General features: G+C 50.1%; 7 protein-coding genes across 7 annotated transcripts; 4 read left to right on the top strand and 3 right to left on the bottom strand.

The window, feature by feature from the left end:
- Nucleotides 1-582: 582 nt before the first annotated feature.
- Nucleotides 583-2372, top strand: ALT_6789 (xylulokinase; the record flags this gene model as incomplete). The annotated part of the gene is made up of 2 exons (XM_033561004.2): nt 583-1083; nt 1152-2372. 2 exons carry the CDS (start codon nt 583-585, stop codon nt 2370-2372), a joined length of 1722 nt encoding a protein of 573 aa, XP_033416895.2.
- Nucleotides 2373-3075: 703 nt separating this feature from the next.
- Nucleotides 3076-6534, top strand: ALT_6788 (Ran GTPase-binding protein LOS1; the record flags this gene model as incomplete). Its single annotated transcript, XM_033561005.2, has 5 exons — nt 3076-3087; nt 3284-4856; nt 4907-5929; nt 5989-6443; nt 6508-6534. 5 exons carry the CDS (start codon nt 3076-3078, stop codon nt 6532-6534), a joined length of 3090 nt encoding a protein of 1029 aa, XP_033416896.2.
- Nucleotides 6535-7449: 915 nt separating this feature from the next.
- ALT_6787 (S-formylglutathione hydrolase) lies at nt 7450-8528 on the bottom strand (the record flags this gene model as incomplete). Its single annotated transcript, XM_033561006.2, has 4 exons — nt 7450-7635; nt 7702-7893; nt 7966-8186; nt 8264-8528. 4 exons carry the CDS (start codon nt 8526-8528, stop codon nt 7450-7452), a joined length of 864 nt encoding a protein of 287 aa, XP_033416897.2.
- Nucleotides 8529-9772: 1244 nt separating this feature from the next.
- ALT_6786 (C50 family peptidase) lies at nt 9773-16185 on the bottom strand (the record flags this gene model as incomplete). The annotated part of the gene is made up of 2 exons (XM_033561007.2): nt 9773-11421; nt 11475-16185. 2 exons carry the CDS (start codon nt 16183-16185, stop codon nt 9773-9775), a joined length of 6360 nt encoding a protein of 2119 aa, XP_033416898.2.
- A 285-nt stretch (nt 16186-16470) lies between these two features.
- On the top strand, nt 16471-17180 carry ALT_6785 (DUF5321 domain-containing protein; the record flags this gene model as incomplete). The annotated part of the gene is made up of 2 exons (XM_033561008.1): nt 16471-16909; nt 16975-17180. 2 exons carry the CDS (start codon nt 16471-16473, stop codon nt 17178-17180), a joined length of 645 nt encoding a protein of 214 aa, XP_033416899.1.
- Nucleotides 17181-17633: 453 nt separating this feature from the next.
- On the bottom strand, nt 17634-18745 carry ALT_6784 (transaldolase family protein; the record flags this gene model as incomplete). The annotated part of the gene is made up of 5 exons (XM_089600131.1): nt 17634-17699; nt 17746-18091; nt 18159-18390; nt 18445-18553; nt 18611-18745. The coding sequence occupies 5 exons, from the start codon at nt 18743-18745 to the stop codon at nt 17634-17636; spliced, it is 888 nt and encodes a 295-aa protein (XP_089455593.1).
- Nucleotides 18746-21141: 2396 nt separating this feature from the next.
- On the top strand, nt 21142-21958 carry ALT_6783 (succinate dehydrogenase cytochrome b subunit; the record flags this gene model as incomplete). Its single annotated transcript, XM_033561010.1, has 3 exons — nt 21142-21181; nt 21236-21326; nt 21523-21958. 3 exons carry the CDS (start codon nt 21142-21144, stop codon nt 21956-21958), a joined length of 567 nt encoding a protein of 188 aa, XP_033416901.1.
- Between the last annotated feature and the right edge of the window lie 1229 nt (nt 21959-23187).

The following is a 23187-nucleotide window of genomic DNA, read 5'->3' as shown; positions in this document are numbered from 1 at the left end:
GATAATGAAAGAGTGATCTCGATATTAACCGGGGAATTTCCCGGCGGTGGGGTTGTCCTCATATGCTCCCGCCCGCAGTTATGCTTCCCGGGTGTTTACATCACGTCGGCATCATAATCTATAGGTAGGTATAATTGTCCTGATGAAGTATTCTGTTTGTCTAGAAATTGCAATGTCATTGGATGAAATGGGATTTCTTGGGTATAAGTACCTATACCTAAATATTACCTGGTAAATCATGGTCTATCTCACCCAAGGTAAAAAAGTTTGGTGGGGGACCAGGAGGTTAAAGATCATTTTCCCCAGGTACCGACTTTTCCTTATCCTGAATTTGCCCGAGAAAGGGATAAATTGGTAAGAGACAGCTTCCACCTGACTTTTTGCCAATTGACCATAAGTCTCGTTTTAAAACCTTCGTATTGTCTTTGGATTTTCTTCTGTTCTTATTTCTTCCATAATACGTCTTATTTTGCTTCCAATTCATTCTACCTTTGTCTGTGTTGTTACCGTCCTTTCTTATCCGTATCAACGTCATCTTATCTCCCCGCGGGGTTAGATTCTCAGTCATTCAACACTCACATCATGGCTTCTCAGGGCCCTCTATACATTGGGTTCGACCTCTCCACACAGCAGCTCAAAGGCCTGGTGGTCAACTCAGAGCTGAAGGTGGTACACGTCTCCAAATTCGACTTCGATGCCGATTCCCACGGGTTCTCGATCAAAAAGGGCGTGCTCACCAACGAGGCGGAGCATGAGGTCTTCGCACCCGTTGCATTGTGGCTGCAGGCCTTGGACGGAGTACTGGACGGTCTGCGCAAACAAGGACTAGATTTTAGCCGTGTCAAGGGAATCAGCGGCGCGGGACAGCAGCATGGTAGCGTTTACTGGGGCGAAAATGCGGAGAGCCTCCTCAAGTCGCTGGATTCGCGCAAGTCCCTGGAGGAACAGCTGAGTGGAGCTTTTTCGCACCCCTTTAGCCCGAACTGGCAAGATGCTAGTACTCAGAAGGAGTGTGATGAGTTTGACGATTTCTTGGGAGGTCCGGAGCAGTTGGCTGAGGCGACGGGTAGCAAGGCCCATCATGTAAGTTGGTCATGTACCATGTCTTCGATTTAATTGGAGCTTGCTGACGGTTGTTCGGTACTGGACAGAGATTCACCGGTCCTCAGATTCTCCGAATGCAGAGGAAATATCCCGAGGTTTACAGAAAGACGGCCAGAATCTCGCTTGTGTCTTCGTTTCTTGCGTCCTTGCTCTTGGGCCACATTGCGCCCATGGACATCTCCGACGTCTGCGGCATGAACCTGTGGGATATCAAGAAGGGTGCTTACAATGAGAAACTCCTTGGGCTTTGTGCGGGACCATTTGGCGTAGAGGACCTCAAGCGGAAGCTAGGCGACGTCCCCGAAGATGGAGGTCTACACCTTGGAAAGATCAATAGATATTTCGTTGAGCGGTATGGGTTCAGCTCCGACTGTGAGATCCTTCCTTCGACTGGCGACAACCCGGCCACCATCCTTGCCCTGCCCTTGCGGCCGTCTGATGCTATGGTGTCTCTGGGAACTTCGACTACTTTCCTCATGTCTACTCCAAGCTACAAGCCAGACCCTGCAACACATTTCTTCAATCATCCCACCACCCCTGGACTCTACATGTTTATGCTTTGCTACAAGAACGGCGGCCTTGCGCGCGAACATGTTCGTGATGCTATCAATGAGAAATCGGGCAGCGGCTCATCCCAGTCGTGGGAAAGCTTCGACAAGATTATGCTTGAGACGCCCCCGATGGGCCAGAAGACCGAATCCGACCCCATGAAAATGGGCCTGTTTTTCCCCAGACCAGAAATCGTGCCAAATCTCCGGTCCGGACAGTGGCGTTTCACCTACGATCCGGCTAGTGATACACTGACCGAAACCGAAGACGGATGGAACAAGCCGTCAGACGAGGCGCGGGCTATCGTGGAGAGCCAGATGTTATCCCTTCGCTTGCGGTCCCGAGGTCTTACCCAGAGCCCTGGCGATGGACTGCCTCCCCAGCCCCGTCGTGTCTACCTTGTTGGAGGAGGCTCGAAGAACAAAGCTATTGCTAAGGTAGCTGGAGAGATCTTGGGAGGAAGTGATGGAGTTTACAAGCTGGATGTTGGAGATAATGCCTGTGCTTTGGGCGCAGCATACAAGGCTGTATGGGCTATTGAGAGAAAGCCCGGCCAGACCTTCGAAGACCTGATTGGTCAACGGTGGAGAGAGGAAGAGTTCATTGAAAAGATTGCAGATGGATATCAGCAGGGAGTTTTCGAGAAGTACGGCAAGGCTGTTGAGGGATTCAAGAAAATGGAACAGCAGGTGTTGAAACAGGAGGCGGCCAAGAAGTAGACCAGAAGTATATATAATGACCATGATGAGAAGATAACTCGAATTAGACTAGTGCATGTGAACATGTTCAAAACATTAATATATCAAGGAGATATTTCATGGATGCTGCCCAGTTGATGCCAATTGTGCCTGAATGTGCGGGCATCGAGGGCCACTTTGGGCGAGGCACGTCGCCCCTTGCCCTTTCTGGGCCACACCCGTTCAGCTTGACGTCCGCACAAGAAATGATTCATCACAACAATTCTCAATTTCTTTCCCCTCCATCAACGTCACTGTCATCGAGCTCTGAAGCTAGGCTAATCCTTTCGCCCTGCTGAACCCACCTTTCATTGTCACACTTTATCATTGTATACATATCAGGATATTAAGTCCTAGTCAAGAGTTCGCGTGAGTGACGGCCCAATCTCCACTGAAAGAAATTTTTCTGTCCTATCCATTTTACCCGAATAATAACTGGGGCTCATGACAAGCTAAGGCGCCCACAGGCAAAGCCCCCTTCGAAACACCGCCCGATTATTAGTATTATTATTTTGATGCTGGAACTAAACCTACTATGCATAGTTCGATAGCCTACTGACCCTCCTCTGTGCTATGACTCTCCACCGCCGTTGATTTTGATCCCGACAAACCACTTTTTCTTGAATCACTGCTATTTTCGCTTTCAGAGTCCTCACGACTCCGAAGGTAGCCCGGCTGGTCGAAGATGGAAGAGCAGGTGAGCAATCTCATGCCAACCCCCTGTGGCTTTTGAGTCCGTCTTCACAAAAAGTGGGAGAAAATGGAAAAAAAAAGGCCACCCCACCACCCTTCCCCTCGCGTGCCCCTCCGTAACCTGCCCAATGTCTACGTACTCCAAGAGCAAGGATGATTCTACCGGACTAGATGGGCCTAACACTGTACTGTCTAACTAGGTAGCAAATGCAATTGAAATCGCCTCGAATCCGTCCGCAGACCCAGCCCTTAAGACGCAAGCCTTCGAATTCGTGAACCAGCTTCGCTCCGACCCGTCGGGATGGCAGGTTTGCCTTTCACTGTTCACACAAACTCCTCAGCGCTCGGGTATCGTGAGGCACGTGGCTCTGGAAGTGGTCAATAGCGCTGCACAGGGCGGTTTGATAGACTTGCAGGCCCTAGCGTACGTCAAGGATGGCCTATTGGCGTATCTCCGGCAGGTCTACGGACAGGACGCAGGAGCATCCGACCCTCCGAACATCCAGAACAAAATCGCCCAAACCATTACCTTTCTCTTTTCTGCACTCTACGCCAGCGGGTGGGAATCATTCTTTGATGATCTCCTCAGCCTGACCCACAAAGGCCCCTCGAGCACGACGCGCGACAACGCATCCGGAATTATCTTCTACCTTCGGGTTATCAACTCTATCCACGACGAGATTGGTGATGTTTTGGTCTCGCGATCTCGCAATGAACAGGACAAGGCCAATGGGCTCAAGGACCTCATTCGGCAGAGGGATATGCAGAAGATCACCAGCTCATGGCAACAGATTTTGTCGGAATGGCGGGACGGCAACGACGTAATTGTGGAGATGTGCTTGAAGGCTGTCGGCAGCTGGGTCAGCTGGATTGATATCGGTCTTGTGGTGAACCAGACAATGCTTGATCTTTTGTTCCAACAGCTGGGCCGGGCGCAGAAAGAGGATTTGAGACAAGGAGAAGAGAAGGTGCGCGATGCAGCGGTTGATGTCTTCACGGAGATCATCGGCAAGAAGATGAAACCGGAGGACAAGATCGACATGATTATCTTCCTGAATCTCGATACTATTGTTTCTCAACTCTCGAATAGCCCCCCTCTGCACGGAAATAGGTTCACCTTCAAATATGACACGGATCTGGCGGAAACCGTCGCCAAGTTAGTCAATATCACTGTCATTGATATTGTACGGGCATTGGAACAGGAAGGCGTCTCGGCTGAGTGCAAGGAGAAAGCCAATGGGCTGCTCCAGGCTTTCCTGCCACATATCCTGAGATACTTTTCCGATGAATATGACGAAGTCTGCTCAACGGTCATTCCGTGCGTTAGCGACCTCTTGACCTATCTAAGAAGGATCGCCAAAGTCAACCCCGCCCTTGCTTCCCAGCATTCTTCGGTCCTCCTTCCGATATTGAAGGCTATCATTGCCAAGATGCGATACGACGAGACCTCCTCATGGGGCGAGGAAGATGAGCAGACGGACGAGGCAGAATTCCAAGAACTTCGCAAGAGACTTGGTATTCTTCAGCAGATGATCGCTTCGGTCAATGAACAGCTGTACATGGAAGCTGTGTCAGAGATGGTGGCAACGACCTTTGAGAACCTACGGCAGTCGGGCTCCCAAATGGACTGGCGTGACCTGGACCTTGCCCTACATGAGATGTTCTTGTTTGGAGATCTCGCCGTCAAGGCCGGAAGTCTCTACACCAAGAGTAATCCCAACAACCAGGCTGCCGAAAGGCTCATCGAAATGATGTTGAGAATGGTCGAGTCTGGTAGGTACATCGAGTGGAATAATCTCCATAATCGGGCTAACAACTTTTAGACATTCGTTCATTCACCCATCCGGCAACGCAATTACAGTATATGGAGATCTGCGTGCGCTATAGCTCATTCTTTCATCACCATACCCATCTAATTCCAGGTGTGTTGGAGAACTTCCTTCAACTCGTTCACCACCCAATCAAGAAGGTGAAGACTCGTTCTTGGTACCTTTTCCAGCGATTGGTCAAGCAACTCAGACAGTACGTTGGTAACGTCGCGCAAACCGTTGTGGAAGCCCTTGGCGATCTTCTGGTTATGCGCGCCGAACTACCTTCGGAGGGATCTGACGGTGATGAGATGTCTTCGGAGGACCACGAATCAGCCGACGCCATCTTTAACAGCCAGCTGTATCTTTTCGAAGCTGTCGGTATCATCTGTTCGACTCCCACCGTTTCACCTGATAAACAGGTCCTCTATGCGCAAGCGGTGCTCAATCCTATATTCGTCGACATGGAAAAGAACCTGGAAGCGGCGAAATCACAGGATGAACGAGCCATTCTGCAGATTCATCATGATATCATGGCGCTGGGAACCCTTGCCCGCGGATTTTCAGACTGGATGCCTGGAACGAATACGCCCGCTACTCTACCTGCACCCGAAGTCTCAGCAGCTTTCAATCAAGTGTCGGAAGCCACGCTGGTTGCATTGGAGTCCCTGAAGACCTCATTCAACGTTCGGACAGCTGCCCGGTTTGCGTTCTCGAGGCTCATCGGCGTCCTGGGATCTCGAATTCTGCCACAGTTGCCAAGGTGGATTGACGGCCTTCTTACTCAGACTTCTTCGCGGGATGAGATGGCCCTGTTCCTACGTCTCCTAGATCAGGTTATTTTTGGATTCAAGGGCGAAATCTATTCCATCCTTGACACACTACTCACCCCCTTCCTGCAACGAGTGTTCTCCGGAATCGCCGATCCCACAACGGGCACGGATGATGAGATTCAACTGGCCGAGCTGAAACGGGAATACCTGAATTTCTTGCTGGCCGTTCTGAACAATGACTTGGGCGCTGTCATCATCAGTGAAAGTGAGTCCTTATCACCAGCAGTCGGTGCTTGTTCCTAGTATAAGCTAACCCAGTCCCAGGAAATCAACCCATTTTTGAGACCGTCATCTCCACTATCGAGCATTTCTCCAAAGATATTGATGACTTTACAACTGCGAAGATGGCCTTCTCTGTTCTCTCGAAGATGAGCAGCTCGTGGGGCGGTCCCGATGTGATCGCGGAAGCTTCCAACGGGGTCCCTCCAGCGCAGGCTCCGCTGCCCGGTTTTGGCCAGTTCATGATCACAAGATTCTCCCCATTATGCTGGGCGCTGCCGTCCACACCTTCTTTCAACTCCAAGGATGCGCAGGCCAAGCAGGTTCTTGCCGAAGCGGGCGGGTTACAGCGTACGATATATGCCAAAACAGGCCTGGAGTACCTTACATATCTCCGCGACCGTGAACTGCCTGGCATGGGTATGGGTGCAGAGTTGATTGAAGAGTTTGTGGGTGCTTTGAGCCGGCTGGACTTGAAGGGGTTCCGGCAATTCTTTCCGGTATGTCTTTCGGACCCCCATCATTCTCTCGATTTGATTTTGAATAACTGATGTTGTGGTGCAGTCTTTCATCCAGCGATTGAGCGCATGATATGGTTATGATTTTACCTCGGACGCGGTCATCTCTATTTCTTCCTTTTCATCTTTCTATTCACCCATACTCTTCAGCATTCCTCAGTCATTTCACTTCCTTTTAGATTCCCCCACAGTTTGGTTTGATGACGGATATTATCATGTGGTCCTTTTAAAAGACACTGGTCTGTCCCCAGCACGCGCTTCCTTCCCACTGTCACGACTTCACTACACCACCGGTACAGAAAAGTATATAGTTGGTGAGGCATTCGTTTGCATGATTAGGCGTTGATATACAGCGTTCTTTGTCATTCTCGATTTATTCGGAAGCGACGAGTTGGAACCTTGCTACTGAGGCAGAGGCAATGCAGAAAACGGAGAGAGCCGGATGGTCAGGGTGACCGCTACTGGCACGAGGTGAGGACCTGGGTTTTGGCTGGGTTTTGGTTACGTGGGATGGCGGTTTCGGATGAGTGACTGGGACGTACCTGCCAAGTGGAGTTGTCGGGATCTTGCGAGCAGTCGACTCGTTTATCAGTCTTATGGCCGATCTCCGACGGTCAGCGGACGATGGATACCCAGCAACGAGGGTTTACGTATGTACGGTCTTGAGAACTTAATGATAAATCATGAAAATATGAGATACAATATCAAGAATATGATTTGGATTACCCATTCTCTCTGTGCATAGATGATAGTAGATACTGAGTATTGGATAAGATCGTTGCTCTTTGCAAGTTGATTGTACCGGCCAGCCTGCTAAGCACTCTATATATGTGACTTCGGCGCCCGACGCTCACTTTTATCTGTCATCATCAGAAGACGCCAGATACATGTACAATTAGGCAGAGCACTTCAGCATCCAACGAAGTACTCGGATAGCTTTGCATGCTTCACTGAACAAGACAATCACAAATTATCAAGGGGAAACCCACTAAGCAAAGAGATACTTGGCCGCATGCTCGACATGGTCATCCGAGAACGTCGCCATGGTGTAGTAACTATGGTCGTAGTCAGGCTGGTAGCGGATATTGACGCCCTCAACGCCAGCCTCCTTGGCGGCCTTCTCGAAGTTCTCCGGGAGAAGCTGGCCTTGCTTGTAGAAGTTGTCGCCGGTACCCTGCGCATTCGGTCAATCTCGCTCCGAAGTCAAATAAGAAGGCAAATTTGCGGGGAAAACACGTACCACATCAATGAGGACATCCAGCCGCCCTTTCCACTTCTTCACCAGCTCGGTGGCATCGTGCTCCGCCCATTTCGCTTTCTGGTCTTCGCCGAAGTAGCCCGCGAACGCTTTCTGGCCCCAGGGGCAGTTAATGGGGTTCGCGATGGGCGCAAAGGCAGAGACGGATTTGTATTTGCCCGGGTTACGGAGGAACTGTCACGCGCGGCACTTGTCAGCATATTACCTCCCGTTGGGACAAACTGTTTATTAAGATAGGTTACGTACCAGCGTCAGCGCACCGTGACCACCCATGCTATGTCCCGTGATGCTGACCCTACTCGAATCGAGCTGCGGAAACGCCTCAAAGACCGCCTTGGGGAGTTCTTCGGTGACGTAGGTGTACATGTTGTACCCATTGTTGTAGGGGGCCTTTGTCGCGTCGACGTAGAAGCCGGCGCCCGTGCCGAAATCCCATGAGTCATTCTCGCCTTCGATGTTCAGACCGCCTGTTCTCGGGTGCATTGCATCAATATGTGTGCTATAGCTTATCATTGACCGGGGGTGGGGGTGGGCTGTAACGTACGAGGGCTGGTGTCTGGGTAGAGCACCGCAATGCCTTTCTTGCTTGCGCCGTGCTGGAAGAAGCCCTTCTCGGAGCAATTGTCGGCTGTGCAGGTGAGGCCGGAGAGGTAGATGAGGACGGGAATCTTCTGGGATGAGTTCTGGAAGGCCTGTGGGGGTAGGTAGAGGTTGAAGTTCATCTCGCATTTTGTGGAGGTTGCGGCATGGCCCAGCTTCAGTAGCTTGCCGCCAAAGGAGGCGATTGTGGCTTTTGTGGTGACGGACATGGTTGTGTGATCTCAATCCCAGCTGGTCTTTGTGAACATGCAAGATCGTAGTGGAATGACGATGGAGCCGGTGGTTTTTGTGACGGAGGGTGGGGGAGGGGAACCGTGAGGGGAACCGTGAGGGGCAGCAACTTCATCATTCTTCTGCTGTTTTCTCCCCACCACCTTTTCAACGTCAGATGGAGATACTGTATCTAGACAGGTACTAGGCTACAAAAATAGCTTCCTCCAATCAATGGCCTGATATCCTCTTAGCAGAAATATATGCCGAGTCCCCTGTGGATCCTGCATTCCGGAAAACATTGCCCTTTATGGACATGAACTTTACATGCAGGATTAGATGTGAGGACTGTTTCACTGTATAGAGATAGTTACTGGGGTCGACTCCACATACTAATCTGCATACCAATCCCCTAGATGAATGGTAAGAAAAATACTAAGTTATGATGAAGATGCACCAACCTCAGCCCATACAACAGACCCTTGAGGAATTCTTGGGATACGGCGCTCAGTGCTGAGCGTTTTATCCATGATCTTCCCATCACAGAGCCAGGTTGTATAACCGGTTGTAAGGGGCTCGAGCTCCCCACTTTCATACATCCGTATGAGTGCCATAATGTTGATCCTTTGACGTTGCTGTTCAGGATCGTTTAGGACTTCTTTAAGCTGTTCAACACGTTCGTGAGGCTGGATAACTAGGGGAATAGGACAGGCAGGGCCGAACTCGTCTTTTTCCTCTTTGGCCATTTTGAGCGTGATCCGGGGTCGACGGCTGCAGTATCGTGAGTCAACGAAAGTTCTGGAGACGATTGTTCGTCTTTGCCCAAGGACGTACTGGCCGAACGTAGTCTCTTTGCGCGCCGACGTCCTCCCACGCGAAGCTGAGAGCTCTTATTCGCTTCCTAATATGCTTCCCAAGCTGATTCGTCGAAGATATTCGCTATTGTAAAGTCCTCCTGGTCTAGGTAATGGTAGATTGGTCTTATGTTGCTAGGTGTTGGGGAATTAGAGTGACCAAGACAGAGGTTACGTGATACTATATCATATTGGGGCACTAACCATGGAAAGGACAGGCCTCCGTCACTTCGTTCTCATAGATATACACAGGATGGAAATGCACAACGCCAATAATAAATGCTCTAACTGGAACATCCACCATCTATCTAATTACAAACTCCAACAGTGCACAAAACAGGTCATCCTCGCCTAGCAAACGCCAACACCAAAACACATTATGTACAGGTCTATTCGAGAAACACCGAAGGAATGCCATAGATGACGGGCGCCGCGCCATTCAGGTACTTCAACACACAGGCACTTCGTGACTTGGATACTGCTTCATCCAGCATCACTGGGCCAGAAGATTCAGTGCTGCTCGTTTTCGCCGATCGGGATCTTCCCTTGCTCGGGAGCGTCGTTCGTTCGCCATGGGTATCCCGGTCTCCAATCAGTCCCCATTTCTCGAATGTAGACTTGGCGAAGCGATCAATATCTTTGTCGGTCACATCCCACAGGGTCGCAACGAGAGCGGGACAGCCTGCATGCAAATAATTCATTGGGGTCCCGTATGGCTCGTATTCGCCCGCTTCGGTCAGTGTGCCACTGCTACATCCCATGAGGAATGTAACTGCACATCGGTCAAGTCGTTTGATAGTCCTTCCACGGATATACTGTGCGCCACTCCCATGGCCAAAATACAGAAATAGGCTCTTGGATTCCAAGCCATCTTTGAACTCCTCTTCGGTCGGCTCTCGCTTGGCGATCCCCGTCCAAGTAGCTAGGCGGCCAAGGTCGGCCTCGAAAGTGGCTTGCGTCGTCTGAAGATCTCCTGTAGGGTTGAGAATATATGTGCCATTTCCACGGTCAATGGCAAATCCGGTGTCGCTGCCCTTTACTTTGATGATGCTCTCGGACTGAAGAATCCGCTCGCGCAGACATTCCAAGGACGGTACACGACATACCGGCAATCCTTCCAGACATGGAAGTGATTCCCACGGGAACAAGTGCAGTGCCTTATCCAGGACCAAGACAGTATGCTGCGGTCGCTGTCCTTCGCGTAAGCGCCGCGCCGCTTCATGGTAGCCCCGCACAGCATCAAGTGTCTCGACCACCATCATATCAAAGTCGATTTCGTCATAGGCATTGCGTTCCCCCTGGAATTGCAGGATGTCGACCACAAAGTACAAAAGATCCATCAATGTCTCCTCAGGATCTTCCTGGCCTTCTAGGTCGTTCACGCCAACGAACAACTCCAAGACATTGCGATGTAGCGATAGCCTCGGAGCTGCTGAACGGCCGCCCTTTTGTCTCGAAGGGAGGTGCTTGTCTAGGATGTTCTGAAACGACGTTGCGAACCGCGAGAGGGCAGCCTCTTCGTGCGCCATAGGTGAAAAGATCCCCCGGAAACCACCGAACCAGACGTTCTCAATGTTCTGCAGCAAGTTCTGCAAGCGCTGGTCGAGAGCTTCGCGGTTTCTCCACCACTCCTTCTTGGAGTGCCGGTCCTTCTGTAACTTCGCGGCATGTGCACTTTCGTTCGCCAGCTTGATAATTTCCTGCATCTCTCCTCTTCCGTCCTCAAACGTGAACTGATCCTCGTCGTCCTCACCGTTCCCTCTCTTTAATGGAAGTCGAAGGAGGAAGGGCGATTGATCCTTGCGTAGCCGAGAGATAATGAATTCCGTGCAGTCGACGCTGAGGGACAAGGAAAGTACGTTCCAGTTAGACGGTAGGATATCGATATATTCTTCAGTAAAGGTGCTGCATAGGTCTGTATCTGGTTCTGCTGTAGACCCCTGAGCTGGCCAAAGTAGCGGATCATTGAAATCGGAGAGTTGCCTGTCAATACCGATAGCGATTCGCTCGCGCGAAAAAGCGCCGATGCGGCCAATTTCTGACAGCTCAGTCAGTGATCTATCCAGTACTGATGATGAGGGTAACACCTACCATTCACATTCGCTGGCGGTTGAGACCATGGCATTGGACGCCCAGGCGCAGTCGTATGCGACAACATTGAAATGCGACTCATCAGGCGGGACGCCATATGGCTGTCCAAGGTTGATCCCAGAGCCGTTGCAGCCGAAAATACGTTGTTCAGACAATCACCAGCCTTGGACAAAATATCAATGAAATCTTCGTTTGCTTTCACGTGTTTGGTCCGCGTCCCTCTGGCAGGTGCTCGTGATTTACGTGTAGTGGGCTGTTTAGTGGAAGGGGTAGTCTCGCTCGTTACCTTCCTCGGCGATTGTAAAGCAGGGAGGGATATTGTCGATTCTGGCAGAACACAGTAGACCGCATGCGACGCGAATTGCCGTATGGCCTCAGCAAGGTGATGTTCACTTTCTTTCAGATGCAACGATATTTGGCTGTTTCGAGACGTAGCAAACTTCCGCGCGTCAGTCAACAGACGCGAGGCTTTCTCAAACTCTCTTAGGGCACGCGAACACGCTGCCTGCTGTTGGAGGATGCCACTTCTGAGGTGCGAGACAGACTGCGAAATTGTTCCATTTGCGTCCGGTTTGCTGATCAAGGACTTCGGTGCCGTTCTTGAGGATACAGTAGTCGCACGAGTTCTCCGGGCTGTTGCTGTACTTGGTTGTGCTCTCCTGCTACTTCCCCGAATTTTTAGTTTGTCCATTCCATCTTCCAGCTCAGAAATGGTCGACTGTAGAGGAAGTGATTCGGTTGTTTCCAATGCTGTCACGTCGGCTATTATCCGGTCCGCCCTCAGGAGAGCTTGCCATTCGTCGTGGTAGTTGCCCTGCAACCTGTGAAGGGAGGCAATGCTCATCTGCAGCGAAGCGAGCTCAACACTGCTTTCCAATTGTTTAGACAGTTGTTCTGCAGCTGCTAGAAGCTCTTGACCTTCAGAGAGACGCCCGCCAAATATCCAATAAGAGCCCAGTTGGGCTTGGGAAGCGATCAAGCGAACATTCGCATTAAGTGTCCTGTTGATCTTCAGGGCTTGCTCACCGTAGTAGACAGCGTCCTGGAATAGACCATAATGGGCAGAGAAATATGCAAGATTCAAGAGAGCAGTATGGTGCGAGCCCACATGAGGCCAAAACGGAGCTCCCTGAGAATAAGTGACGGTGTGATTTGTCGTTGAGACTGATTGGGACACATCAAGCCTTGCCACCCCATCAACAACACTCTCAAGATCGGAGCTGCGGCTTGCAGACAGCGATTTCTCCTGCTTCCTTTGGGATATCCTTTCAACCTTCGCCCAGATTCTGCAGTTCAATTTGACGCATAATTTGGCAAAGAAAAGAGCCTGCGTCACAGAGCCTTGGGCGAACGAAAGCCGCGAACTCATGAGGACCGCATCCGCCACCAATCTTTCCCATCCTATCTTGTATAAGATAGAGCTGTCACTCAGGTTCTCCTTCTTCTGATTTTTCTCGTACAGAAGCCTCGAGGTCGAAAGTATGTCTGCTGCCTTCTCCAGTTCTCCCGTCTCGAGTAGGTATTCCACTCGGGCGAGTCGGTATGATAGATTTGCCAGGCAAGAGACTTCATCTTCGTTTAGATATCGATCCGCGCGCATAAGAAGAGCTTCAGCCTTCTTGCAATGCCCTAAGCGACAGTACTGCGAAACCAAACGTGACAATATGATTATGGCTTCAGAAAAATCCCTAGTCCCTTGGACCTCCGTGATGCGCAGGACCAGTTCGAGAGCGGCGAGCTGGAGTTTCCAGAGCCCGTAAATCTCCGTGTAATCAACAATCGCTTTGACCTGAAGAAAGTAATAGTCCACATCGTCAACGCACGAAGAGAGCGTGTCTTTGTCTGGGCAGTTGCGCATCATTGAATTCCACGAGCACAGTATCCGATCCAATTCATCTGAGCGTAGGTCCCCCTCGTGAAGACCTAGGGTGAGACAAACTGAATTCTTCAGGTGTGTCACATAAAGTTCCATGTCAGTATCGCTACCAATTTCTTGAGCGTTGTTGAGGCATTTGACGCTTTCCTCGACAAGTCGACGGACAGTTGGCAGTCCTAGTGAACCTGAGTGCTCCAAAGAGAAGCGCAAACCCATCAAGATGACCCGTAAGCGACGGATGGGCCGCGATTCAGGAAAGTATACTTCCAAGACTGTACTGAGGAGCGTATCAAATGTCGAACGGAAGCCTTCGTCGTTATGAGCCTGAGATGGTAATTCGCTCAAAATACCGAGCTGCCATTCCAGAAGGAGGCCCCTCTGTAAGGACTCAAGGGTAGGGCAATCAAAGAACTTGGCATGGCTTAAATCCCGGAGACGCAAATTCGTTTTCAAAAACGCAGAAAGTATGCGGTTGAAAGTAAAGCAGCTGCTCTTCGGGTCTTGACAGGCCCGGTGCGGAGAGACACCGACAGCATCGGATACAAGTTGCTTCAAGGCCCCTGCACTAATATGCTCGTTGAGGGAAGCTCTGAATGCTTCTGCACATTCAACGCCCATGTTCGCTTCGAGGTATAAATGAGCGAGTCTTTCGTACTTTAATGCTGCGAATCCTGTTCTTCGTTGAGCCGGCGAGCAATTCTCGAGAAAGTTGATTGACTGTCTCAAAGTATGCATGAGCTTGCGATAGTCTTTCCCGGACTCCTTGTCTTTGATATACCGAGACCAGAACAGATTGGACAGTTTCACAAATCCCGTGCCACTCTCGTTCTCGTCCGATCGCTCCTGCTTCCCTTTTGCTGTGCATTCTATCGCCACCAGGAGGCGTTGACAGTCGGAGAATGTTGAAAGCAGTGACTCCCATGAAGGACTCTGTGACATGACGGACAATTTGCCAACTGCGAGAGCTGAATCTACCGCAGCCAGAACGATACTCCTACAAGTTTCGAGCCGCTTGTAGAATACCTCGAGGTCCCTTTGGTCCTCATCTGCAGAAGGTTTTTTCCCAAGGTATCGTCGCAGGAATCTCACAAATCCGTTCAAATATGCATAAATATTCGGCAAAATCTCCCTTTCCTCGTCAGTAGCATCAAGTCCCTTGGCCACCTTCTCCCCTAACCAGCTCATTGCAATCTTCTTCAACTTCGCTGCTTCGACTAGCAGCTCATCTAAGTCATTCTCATTTCCCCTAAGAGGCGTACCAATGGCTGCAGTAACTTCAGCGAGAGACATGGGCACGCTCGGTTGACGCATTTTGGTCGAGTTTTTCAAAGTCTGCAAGTGAAGTGCCGCGAGTTTGCATCGTACAGTGGCTGATGAAAGCAACTTTTCGTCCGCCAGAGGATTGAGAGCCTCGGTAAAAAGGGTTGATGCCTCCTCGAAACATCCTGCTTCTTGAGCAAGTTGTCCGAGGATGGTTGCTATCCGGGCTACCGAAAGATTGTTTCTCAACTTCGATGAAGGTCGTTTTTGTGAGTTAGCGACAGCTGCCTGCAGTCGGACGATTGTTTTGTATGTTGCAGCGAACTCAGCCTTCTCGATACCTTTGAAATGGTTGACGAAAGCCGCTAAATAACGCGCCAGCGGCTCCCACATCTCTTTTACATCGTCACAGACATGACCAGACAATTTCCAGCTTATGCACCGAATCTCAAGTGATAATAGTTGAAGGGTCAATGATGTTATCGGTTTCAGTGATTCTTTGGAGGCGTCGTTATCATTTGGCTTCTGTGTTGCGGAGCACATAGACATTATCGTGTTAGATAGCAATTGAAGCTGCATAGCCGCCCTGTCCCGTGTCATCGTCTGGGACTCAACCGCTGCAGTGATCAGATTCGCTGGGCTGCTTGGATTCGTCAATTGCAAGGAAGTCAAGACTTTATGCACTGTCGCGGCCCGTTTCTCCGCTGCTATGAGCCGAAGGGCATTGGACTGGAAGGAAATAATCAAGCTGTGTAATGATCGAGCGTGAGATAGGTTCTTGAAGGATATGAGATCGGACATTCGTTCCTTGGGAGCTTCTTCCTCCGTGCTTCGCTGGTCCTTCCGCCCGACAGTGGCGTCTTTGCCAGTGTCCTGACTATTCAAGTATTGTTGGACCCTCCTCTTAAGACCCCGTAGTTCTTTGTAGGCCAAGTCATTCAGTCCCAAAGACATGTATCTTCCTGCTAAGACACATGCGCCTTGCTCGAGTTGGATATTAAGAGGCCCATCTCCCTGGCTGCTCTGTTCGGCTTTCATATTCCTCAAGCAGGCAAGTGCCAGACTAGCACACTCAGCGACTGCGAGTAGGCCGCCGTCGATTTTGGCTGCATCCGGTTTTGCACATTGTGGTGTCTTCGATCTCCTCGCCGATTTTGTGACGCGATTCGGTGAAGCTGGTTGAAGAGGCGTAGTCGGTACACGAAGTTCTGATGACTTTGATGCATCTGCGAGTGTCTTCAATGTTGTGTTAAAGATCTCTGTCGCCAGTGAAACCTTTTCCTGGCATGACAAACGCGCTGCATCATGTTCGATCACAGCAATTGTTGTTGCACCTTTTGCCGAGACGTTTGTTTTGATTGTCGCTCTACTCCGTCTCGAGGATACAGACACCGCCTTCTTCGTCCGACTCGTCTTCTTCATAGATTCGCTCTCGACGTCGGGGACCGGTTTCATTGAACCGCGAAAAAGAGACTGGAGGGACAACACTGTGGCATTGCAGCATGTTGAGGTTGAGCGCACGGCTTGCTTCACCGAATCCAGTGAGGATTCAGGAAGTAGTGTTGCAACTGCCATATCGATCTGTAGTCAGTTGAAGCCTTGCGAGCTTAGATGTGACCATGAGTTACGGCCATAGACACATTGAGGCTGCGGAGCTCATGTCAACTCCGCCAGTGTCTCTCAGCGTCGGGCCCAAGCCTCAAGCGGTGGTTGTCGCAGCAACAGAACCACACTACTCCCGCCGAGGCATAGCGCCGTCGGTTCCCCGACTCTCCGATCCAAAGGCCTTTTTGGCCGATCTTAACTTCGTAGTTGAAGTGTCGCAGCCAAGAAAATAATACATTCTGCATCATCAACAACATGTCTACAACTCGTCTATACCATATGGTCCGTGGTCTACCAGGCCCCCGGACGCTCGGGAGACTTCGCCTCCAGGTCTCACCGCGATACTGCCAGTATTCCACTTCGGGGCATTTGCCGAAGATCGCTCAACCATCGTTATGGCAGTCCATGATTCCCAAGTTCATTCGAAATCGGCGCGCCAAAGCGGAAAATTCCCCTACTAAATCGAAAGAATGGAATCCCGCTAGTTTTTACATCGTCATATTCATCTTGATCGGGTCGCAAGCCATCCGAATGATTGCTTTGAAGAACGAATATAATGCATATACTCGATCAACCGACGCAAAGATTCGGCTTCTACGGGAGGTAATTGAGAAAGTACAAAGAGGGGAGAAGGTGGATCTGGAGAAATTGCTCGGCACCGGAGACGAGGCAAAGGAGAGAGAATGGGAAGAAGGTGCGGATTTCTGGTCGCTTCATCCATGGCTTTTTATGAGGACTAACATTTCTCTCGTCCCACAGTTCTTCGCGAGATCGAGGAGGAAGATTCCCTCTGGCATCGGAAGAACACAGGCTCGGAATCCAACCGTTCAGGGACGCCTGAGCAAGAGCAGAAACAGCAGGCGGAAAAGGCTCGGTCTAAGGATCCCGTTGTTCCTGCTGAAGGGGTGTCAAGCCAGGAGCCACCAAAGGATGGTGCCGCAAGACGCAAATTGAACTTTTTCTAGGCAGGTTGAGTGTGTGGCCTTCCGCGCCAATCCAATAACCCATTCCCTCCCATTACGAATTCTGGCCTTCAAAGAGTCGAGTTCGTTCTTAAGAGACTTCGCGGGGACGCTCATGGTGCGACGCGGAGCTTTGCTGAGTCTATCCAACTCAAATTCCGGGTTCGTTCCCATCCTTTTCGTTATTACGTCTTTGTCTGACCGAGACTTAGAATTTGGAGTCAGTAGATGGGACTTACCGCTCCCATATTTTTTGTTGATCCCAGTGGGAATTACTCCTGCACTTATCTTCTTCCTTGATACCCAGATGTTTTCAAGACCCCAGAGGATTGAATACACTTGTATATTATTGATTTCTCCTGTACAAATGTTGTCTTACGTGCATGAATATATCTTTCTTGTACTCCGTCTCCCAGTCCACGTCTGTTCATGCGGAACTTAAATTTACCTTTTTACCTAACCCATGTTTGATCTCATGAGCTGCACAAGTTTGTCTTGCATGTCGCAGAAAATATTGATTGCCTGCAGTGGTGTCAGTCATCCAGTCTTCCCCCGCGTTGTGTCATACTTCATCCAAACTTGCCTGTGTGAGTTTCTCTTCGCTTGCTCCATGCAAGTCCCGTGTGAAGGCAATTCTGTAAGCGGATTCGTCGTTGACAAATGACTGTTGTGCCACAGATATTGCTGGTGGAACATCAGAGTCAAAGAGAGACTCCATCTGAGGTGCAGAGCTGGGTTGCGAAAGCTGTTTCAGGAGGTCTGGAGCGATTGTGATATGATCGACTCCTGCCAGGGCATATATCTCGTTTGTTGATGTCAAGCTAGCTGGCAAGACCTTTGTTTTTGCATTGATGGACTTATAATGCTTCTGAATTGAAACACAGAGAGGCAAGAGCTTGTTTGGGTCCGTGAATCTGGCGATCTGTCAGTGCAACCTTGCTCGGATCAAGTCAAGCAATTCGCTGGAGATGTCATGCTCACCCTGGTTCGAAGTGGACCTTCAATTGATTGACATAAGGGGCTATATACGTGCACCCGACCTCCGCGGCTAAGATGGCCTGGGACATTGTGAAGAGCGTCGTGGCTAGCGTTCGCACCCCGGCCATCTCAAGAGCTCGGCAAGCCATCATACCCTCCCATGTACTCGGAATTTTGATGCAGATACGAGATTGCTCAAATCCTGGTTGCAGGTGTTGAAAGAGCTGGACAATTCCTGTGGCAGAAGCGCTTCGTTAGCGGAATTCCGTCAGAGAAACTGTTGACATACTCAAAGCGTTCACAATTGTGCTCTCAGTGGAGTAAGAGTAGTAAGGGTTCGTCTGAACATGAACGTACCCACGGATATGAGGAGCTATTTTCAAGGCTAATCTAACCATCTATACAATCATTGTCAGCTACTTAGCACTCTAGTACTATGCCAAAACTGTGCCTACCGCAATCTCAACTGCCAGCTCCTCCAGCCTGAGGCCAGTGAATCTGGGCAAAAGATCATTGGCATCTGAGATGGAATTGCGGATCAATCCGAAGTGTTCTGGCCTCGACAGTTCGCCGTACGCAATAGCCTTCATTGCAGGTTTTCCAAATCAGCTCATAGTCCTGATACTTTGTGAGACTGGACCACGACAAGTGCAACCTACCTGGTTTGAAGTACAGTCTTGGAACGGACCCAAGTCTCTGGCAACTGGTTATCTGTTAATAGACAGCCCGGCAGAGGCTGAGTCAAACACTTCACTGGGGCATTCTGATATGGGTACCTTGCTCATTCATTGTGTCACAGTCGACGATGGTTCTGCTGCGAAGAACGTCTAAGCCGGTTTGCATCGTAGCCATCTTGATGTACACTGGAAATAGAGAAGGATGCTAGGCTGGAGTAGGACGTTGAGAGTTTACGATGCCTTTAGGTTTGGGATACCGAAAAGAGGGGAAGGTCTGTTGTTGAATAGATATATAGAATTAGGGGTTGCCACGAAGCTTCCCCTCATGGCAAACGACTCTCAACAACTCAGAACAAAGGAAACTTATCCGACCAACTGAACTATCTTCCAAGTTTGCGCATGACTCCGGACCGAAGAACATCGCTTCAATAATGTCCGAAGTTGAACCTATCGAGGGGTTCGTCGCCCAAGCTTTAAACCGACTGGCCTACGAACATCGGTTGCTCCACAGCGAAAGTCACGCAGCTTGCTGAAAAAACCCCCCCAGCCAACTTGAGTAACCGGCGTAATGACATACTGTTGGACTGTTAAGTGAGTCTAGGCTCAAGACTATCTACCCCTGCGGGAGTATCTTTGTACGGTTAAATGACAAGCCAAATAGTCTTCAGATATACATAAATCTTACTCAGTCCATCAAATTCTCCGCACTGCGGCTGCAGCAGACCCCAGAAATTTTTTCCCTTCGATGATAACAACTCGTAAGAGGAGCAGCGAAGGACTAGATAAATCATCCCGGTTGAGCAACTTTCTGTTCCCGTTGGGATCCCCTCCACAACGGTGGTGACGGGACGAGGGCCCCGCATAGGATTTGTGCAGACAGCCCAGGAAGAGACGGTGTCTACAGGCAGACAGTATCAGATACTTCATCACTAGGCCCATGACTGTACATAGAAAGTTATGTACCCGTCCACGTCATATTGTAGATGAGAGTAAGCTCTGAGGGCTAGCCACCCTTTCAGGACTCGCGTAGAAAGGGCAGGACAAAAGTAACCGGGGAAATCGCTCAACTACCAAGTAGCATCATTCGCGACGTTACTCAACATGGAAGATGCTCAAGACCACGACTTTCTTTAGCCTTATCCCTCGGATAGCGGTCTGTCATCTCATCTACCTCATAGAACAGAGGAATATAAGCACCTAAAGATTGAAGGCCAGATGAACGAATCATGCTGTGAAAATTTCCCAATTGGCGTTGAATAGGCACAATGACATGGACCGAATCCTGCGCTTGACTCGCGTTGAGTCTGCAACTTGCATCTTGTCGACTTGAATCGGGTGTTTCTCCTCAGATAGCCAGCTAGATTGATCCCCGGCCAGAAGCTTTGCAAGTTGTGCCCAAGCCAGTACATGTCTTGTAAATGATGTGCTGTTCTAAACGCACGGCGGTTGATCTTCCCTAGTTTGGGCTTGATAATAGTGAACAGAATCTAGGAGCCAGTTGGCTGATGTTGTGCTTTAACGATCTTCATATCGGTATTTGGAAGCATCCAAACGAACTTAGAGACAGGCATTCTGACGAAGGGAGCATGGGGCATGAACGCCTTGGGGAGTTCATCATGCAAAATCGGATCAGGTCATGTCTGTATTTCAGCCAGATGCTTGCTCATCGGTTCTGACAGCTGAGGGATACAGCTGCTAAGATACTGTAGACATATATGCTGAATTGACTTGGGAAGGCCTGCCAGTATCACTGCAGGCTTACTGAGAATCGGCTTAAACTCTAAGACTACGCGACAGTATTATGTAACCCTGATATGAAACCCGTTCGTCTCATGGGCAGAGAAGAATGGGCGATTAACGACGGGACAAACATCTCCTTCTCAGGTATCTCGTAAATAACCTCTGCGGTCGCGACAGAATGCCGAAACCTGTGAGATTCAGCTTGGCACGTCAACATCATTCCAGACGGTAGACGACGTGGGCTGAGACCCTTAAAGAAGAAGAAGAAAAGGAAGAGAGGAGGATGGGAAAATCGCACACAAAAGGGAAGCACGGAAACTGCGAGCGGTGGTGGAATGGAAGAAGAATCTTCCGTGTGGTAATACGGTCGGAATGATTGGCTGGAATGGGCGCAGTATGGTCGAATCCCGTGACTTGACGCTTGCCCGAGGTTGACTATCCCGTGATTCCGAACCGCTACGAGAAGGTCCGACCCTCAAGATCGAGAGGTTCTTCTAGACGACGACGACGGCCAGCGTCTTGCCTGGGTTAGATCATTTGCATTCCTGAATTGAGACCTTTGCTTCACTATGATCTCTCAGAAGGTTGCTCAGCAATCGCTGCGGCGGCGTATGTTCACCCATTATTTGGCTCGGTAGTCGAGACTCTCTAACCATCCTGCAGTTGCCGTCCAGCAGCCCTACGCCATGCGGTGGTCTTTGATGAACTCTGCCTCTCCTGCCGCTGTTGCTATGGGAAGGAATGTACAGAAGAGGTGAGCCAGCCCACGCCGTCGCTGTTCATCTTGTGCTTTTCGCGTTGTTCCGCACCAATACCTCCGTCGGTCCACATTGGCGACACTGGCCGCTACGTCATGCGACACTCTGGTATACAGTTTCGGGGCATCAACGCGTTACAACGGAAGGAACATCATGGGAGTGGAATGGACGAATGCTGATGCGGATGACCAGACACGCTGCTTCCACCACATCCCAAGCCGACGCCTCCAAGATCCTCGCCCAACAGCGCTTGAACCGCCCCGTTTCCCCTCACCTCTCCATCTACCGTCCCCAGATCACCTGGATTGGCTCTAGCGCTCACCGTATCACCGGCATTGCTCTTTCTGGCTCCTTGTACCTTTTCGCAACCGCATACCTCGCCGCGCCTCTGTTCGGTTGGCACCTCGAATCGGCCTCTATCGCTGCCGCTTTTGGCGCTCTACCCATTGCTGCCAAGGTTTTCATCAAGGGTACCGCTGCCTTCCCTTTCGTCTACCACTGCTTGAACGGCGTGCGTCACTTGGTCTGGGATCTTGGACGTGGAATTTCCAACCAGCAGGTTATCAAGTCTGGTTGGACCGTGGTGGGCCTGACTGTGGTTAGCGCGCTCACTCTTGCTTTGCTGTGATTATTACTGTATTACATACCTTTGGTTTGTTGTTTTTCTGAAAAATTGTTTTCCCATACAATATACTTTATACTGCTCAAATGATTACTGATATCTGAGATATTCTTTTGGTCTACTATCCCCTACGTGCCTGCTACACCACATGGGAGAACTTGAGGAAAATACCGATGTAGGATCTCTCAGAGATAAGCGATTCTGCTATGTGATGACCGGACTGTGCCTAGCATCAATGGGATCAACAGGCTCTGATCATCAGAAAATTGGTGATATATTCGACGGCCGACTAATTTGACTACAGGTCATGGCGTCCATGGTGATCAGAATGGTATGGAATATAACCTGCAGTCTCTATTTTTCTCTCTGATCAACGCTCCTCAAGTAACAATCTATGGATAGCGCACATCATCGTGCAAGCCTAAGTTAAAATAAGGATCCTTCCCAATGTATCCTCGCATTGCCTTCTTCGTTTCCGCTCATGGGATTATGATGAATTGCTTCGGAAATTCTTGAGATCATGTCAGCCTTTGCCGTTCGAGCTAATACTTATCTCCATTGCATGGAAAGCTATGAAAGGAATTTCGAGGCCTGGTTGGCTTACCTATTGTTGTATATCATCTCAGACTTAAGGTCGACAGCCAAGCCAACTCACGAACTCACGCAGGACTTGGAGGAGGATTGGGCGGAAACGGTCTCGGTGATGGTGGATCTTGAACAGAAAAGCTGCCCATCCAGTATCTCGCAGCGCTCTCATGATTATTCTGGAAGCCCCATTTCGCGAAAGGGTCGGAATTCGCAAGGAGGGTGTTACCGGGATTCTGCTGAGCCGCCATCTTTGAGGACGAGTAGGGATCTCCGCTTGGTGGTGTGAAGCTTGGAATAGGCAACAGGAAGCTATTTGACGGAACAGGACTGAGGAGGAAGGTCTTTCTCAGAGCTTATGTTATATGAGGACTTCCTTCGACTGGACTTGGCCCACTTGAGAATTGCTGAAGCTCATCATCGGTAACCAGGCCAGTCTCGCTTTTTAATACTTCATACTGCAGCGGCCATTGACGGCTACGAATGTGTTCTCCTTACCAAGTTAGGTAGTACACCGTCATCTCGCTGGTTATCCGACTTACGGGAAGAGGCCGCTTGGATCTGACTTCTACTGAATATGTACGTGCTTCCTTCACCTGAGCTTGGGGTCTAGAAGTTTCCTCATTCATCTCTGCAAGGGCCCGAGGGAG

The sequence above is a fragment of the Aspergillus lentulus genome (assembly GCF_001445615.1).
Source record: "Aspergillus lentulus DNA, contig: Alt12, strain: IFM 54703, whole genome shotgun sequence".
In the NCBI taxonomy this organism is placed as follows: Eukaryota; Fungi; Ascomycota; class Eurotiomycetes; order Eurotiales; family Aspergillaceae; genus Aspergillus; species Aspergillus lentulus.
This window is presented reverse-complemented; position numbering and strand designations above follow the sequence as displayed.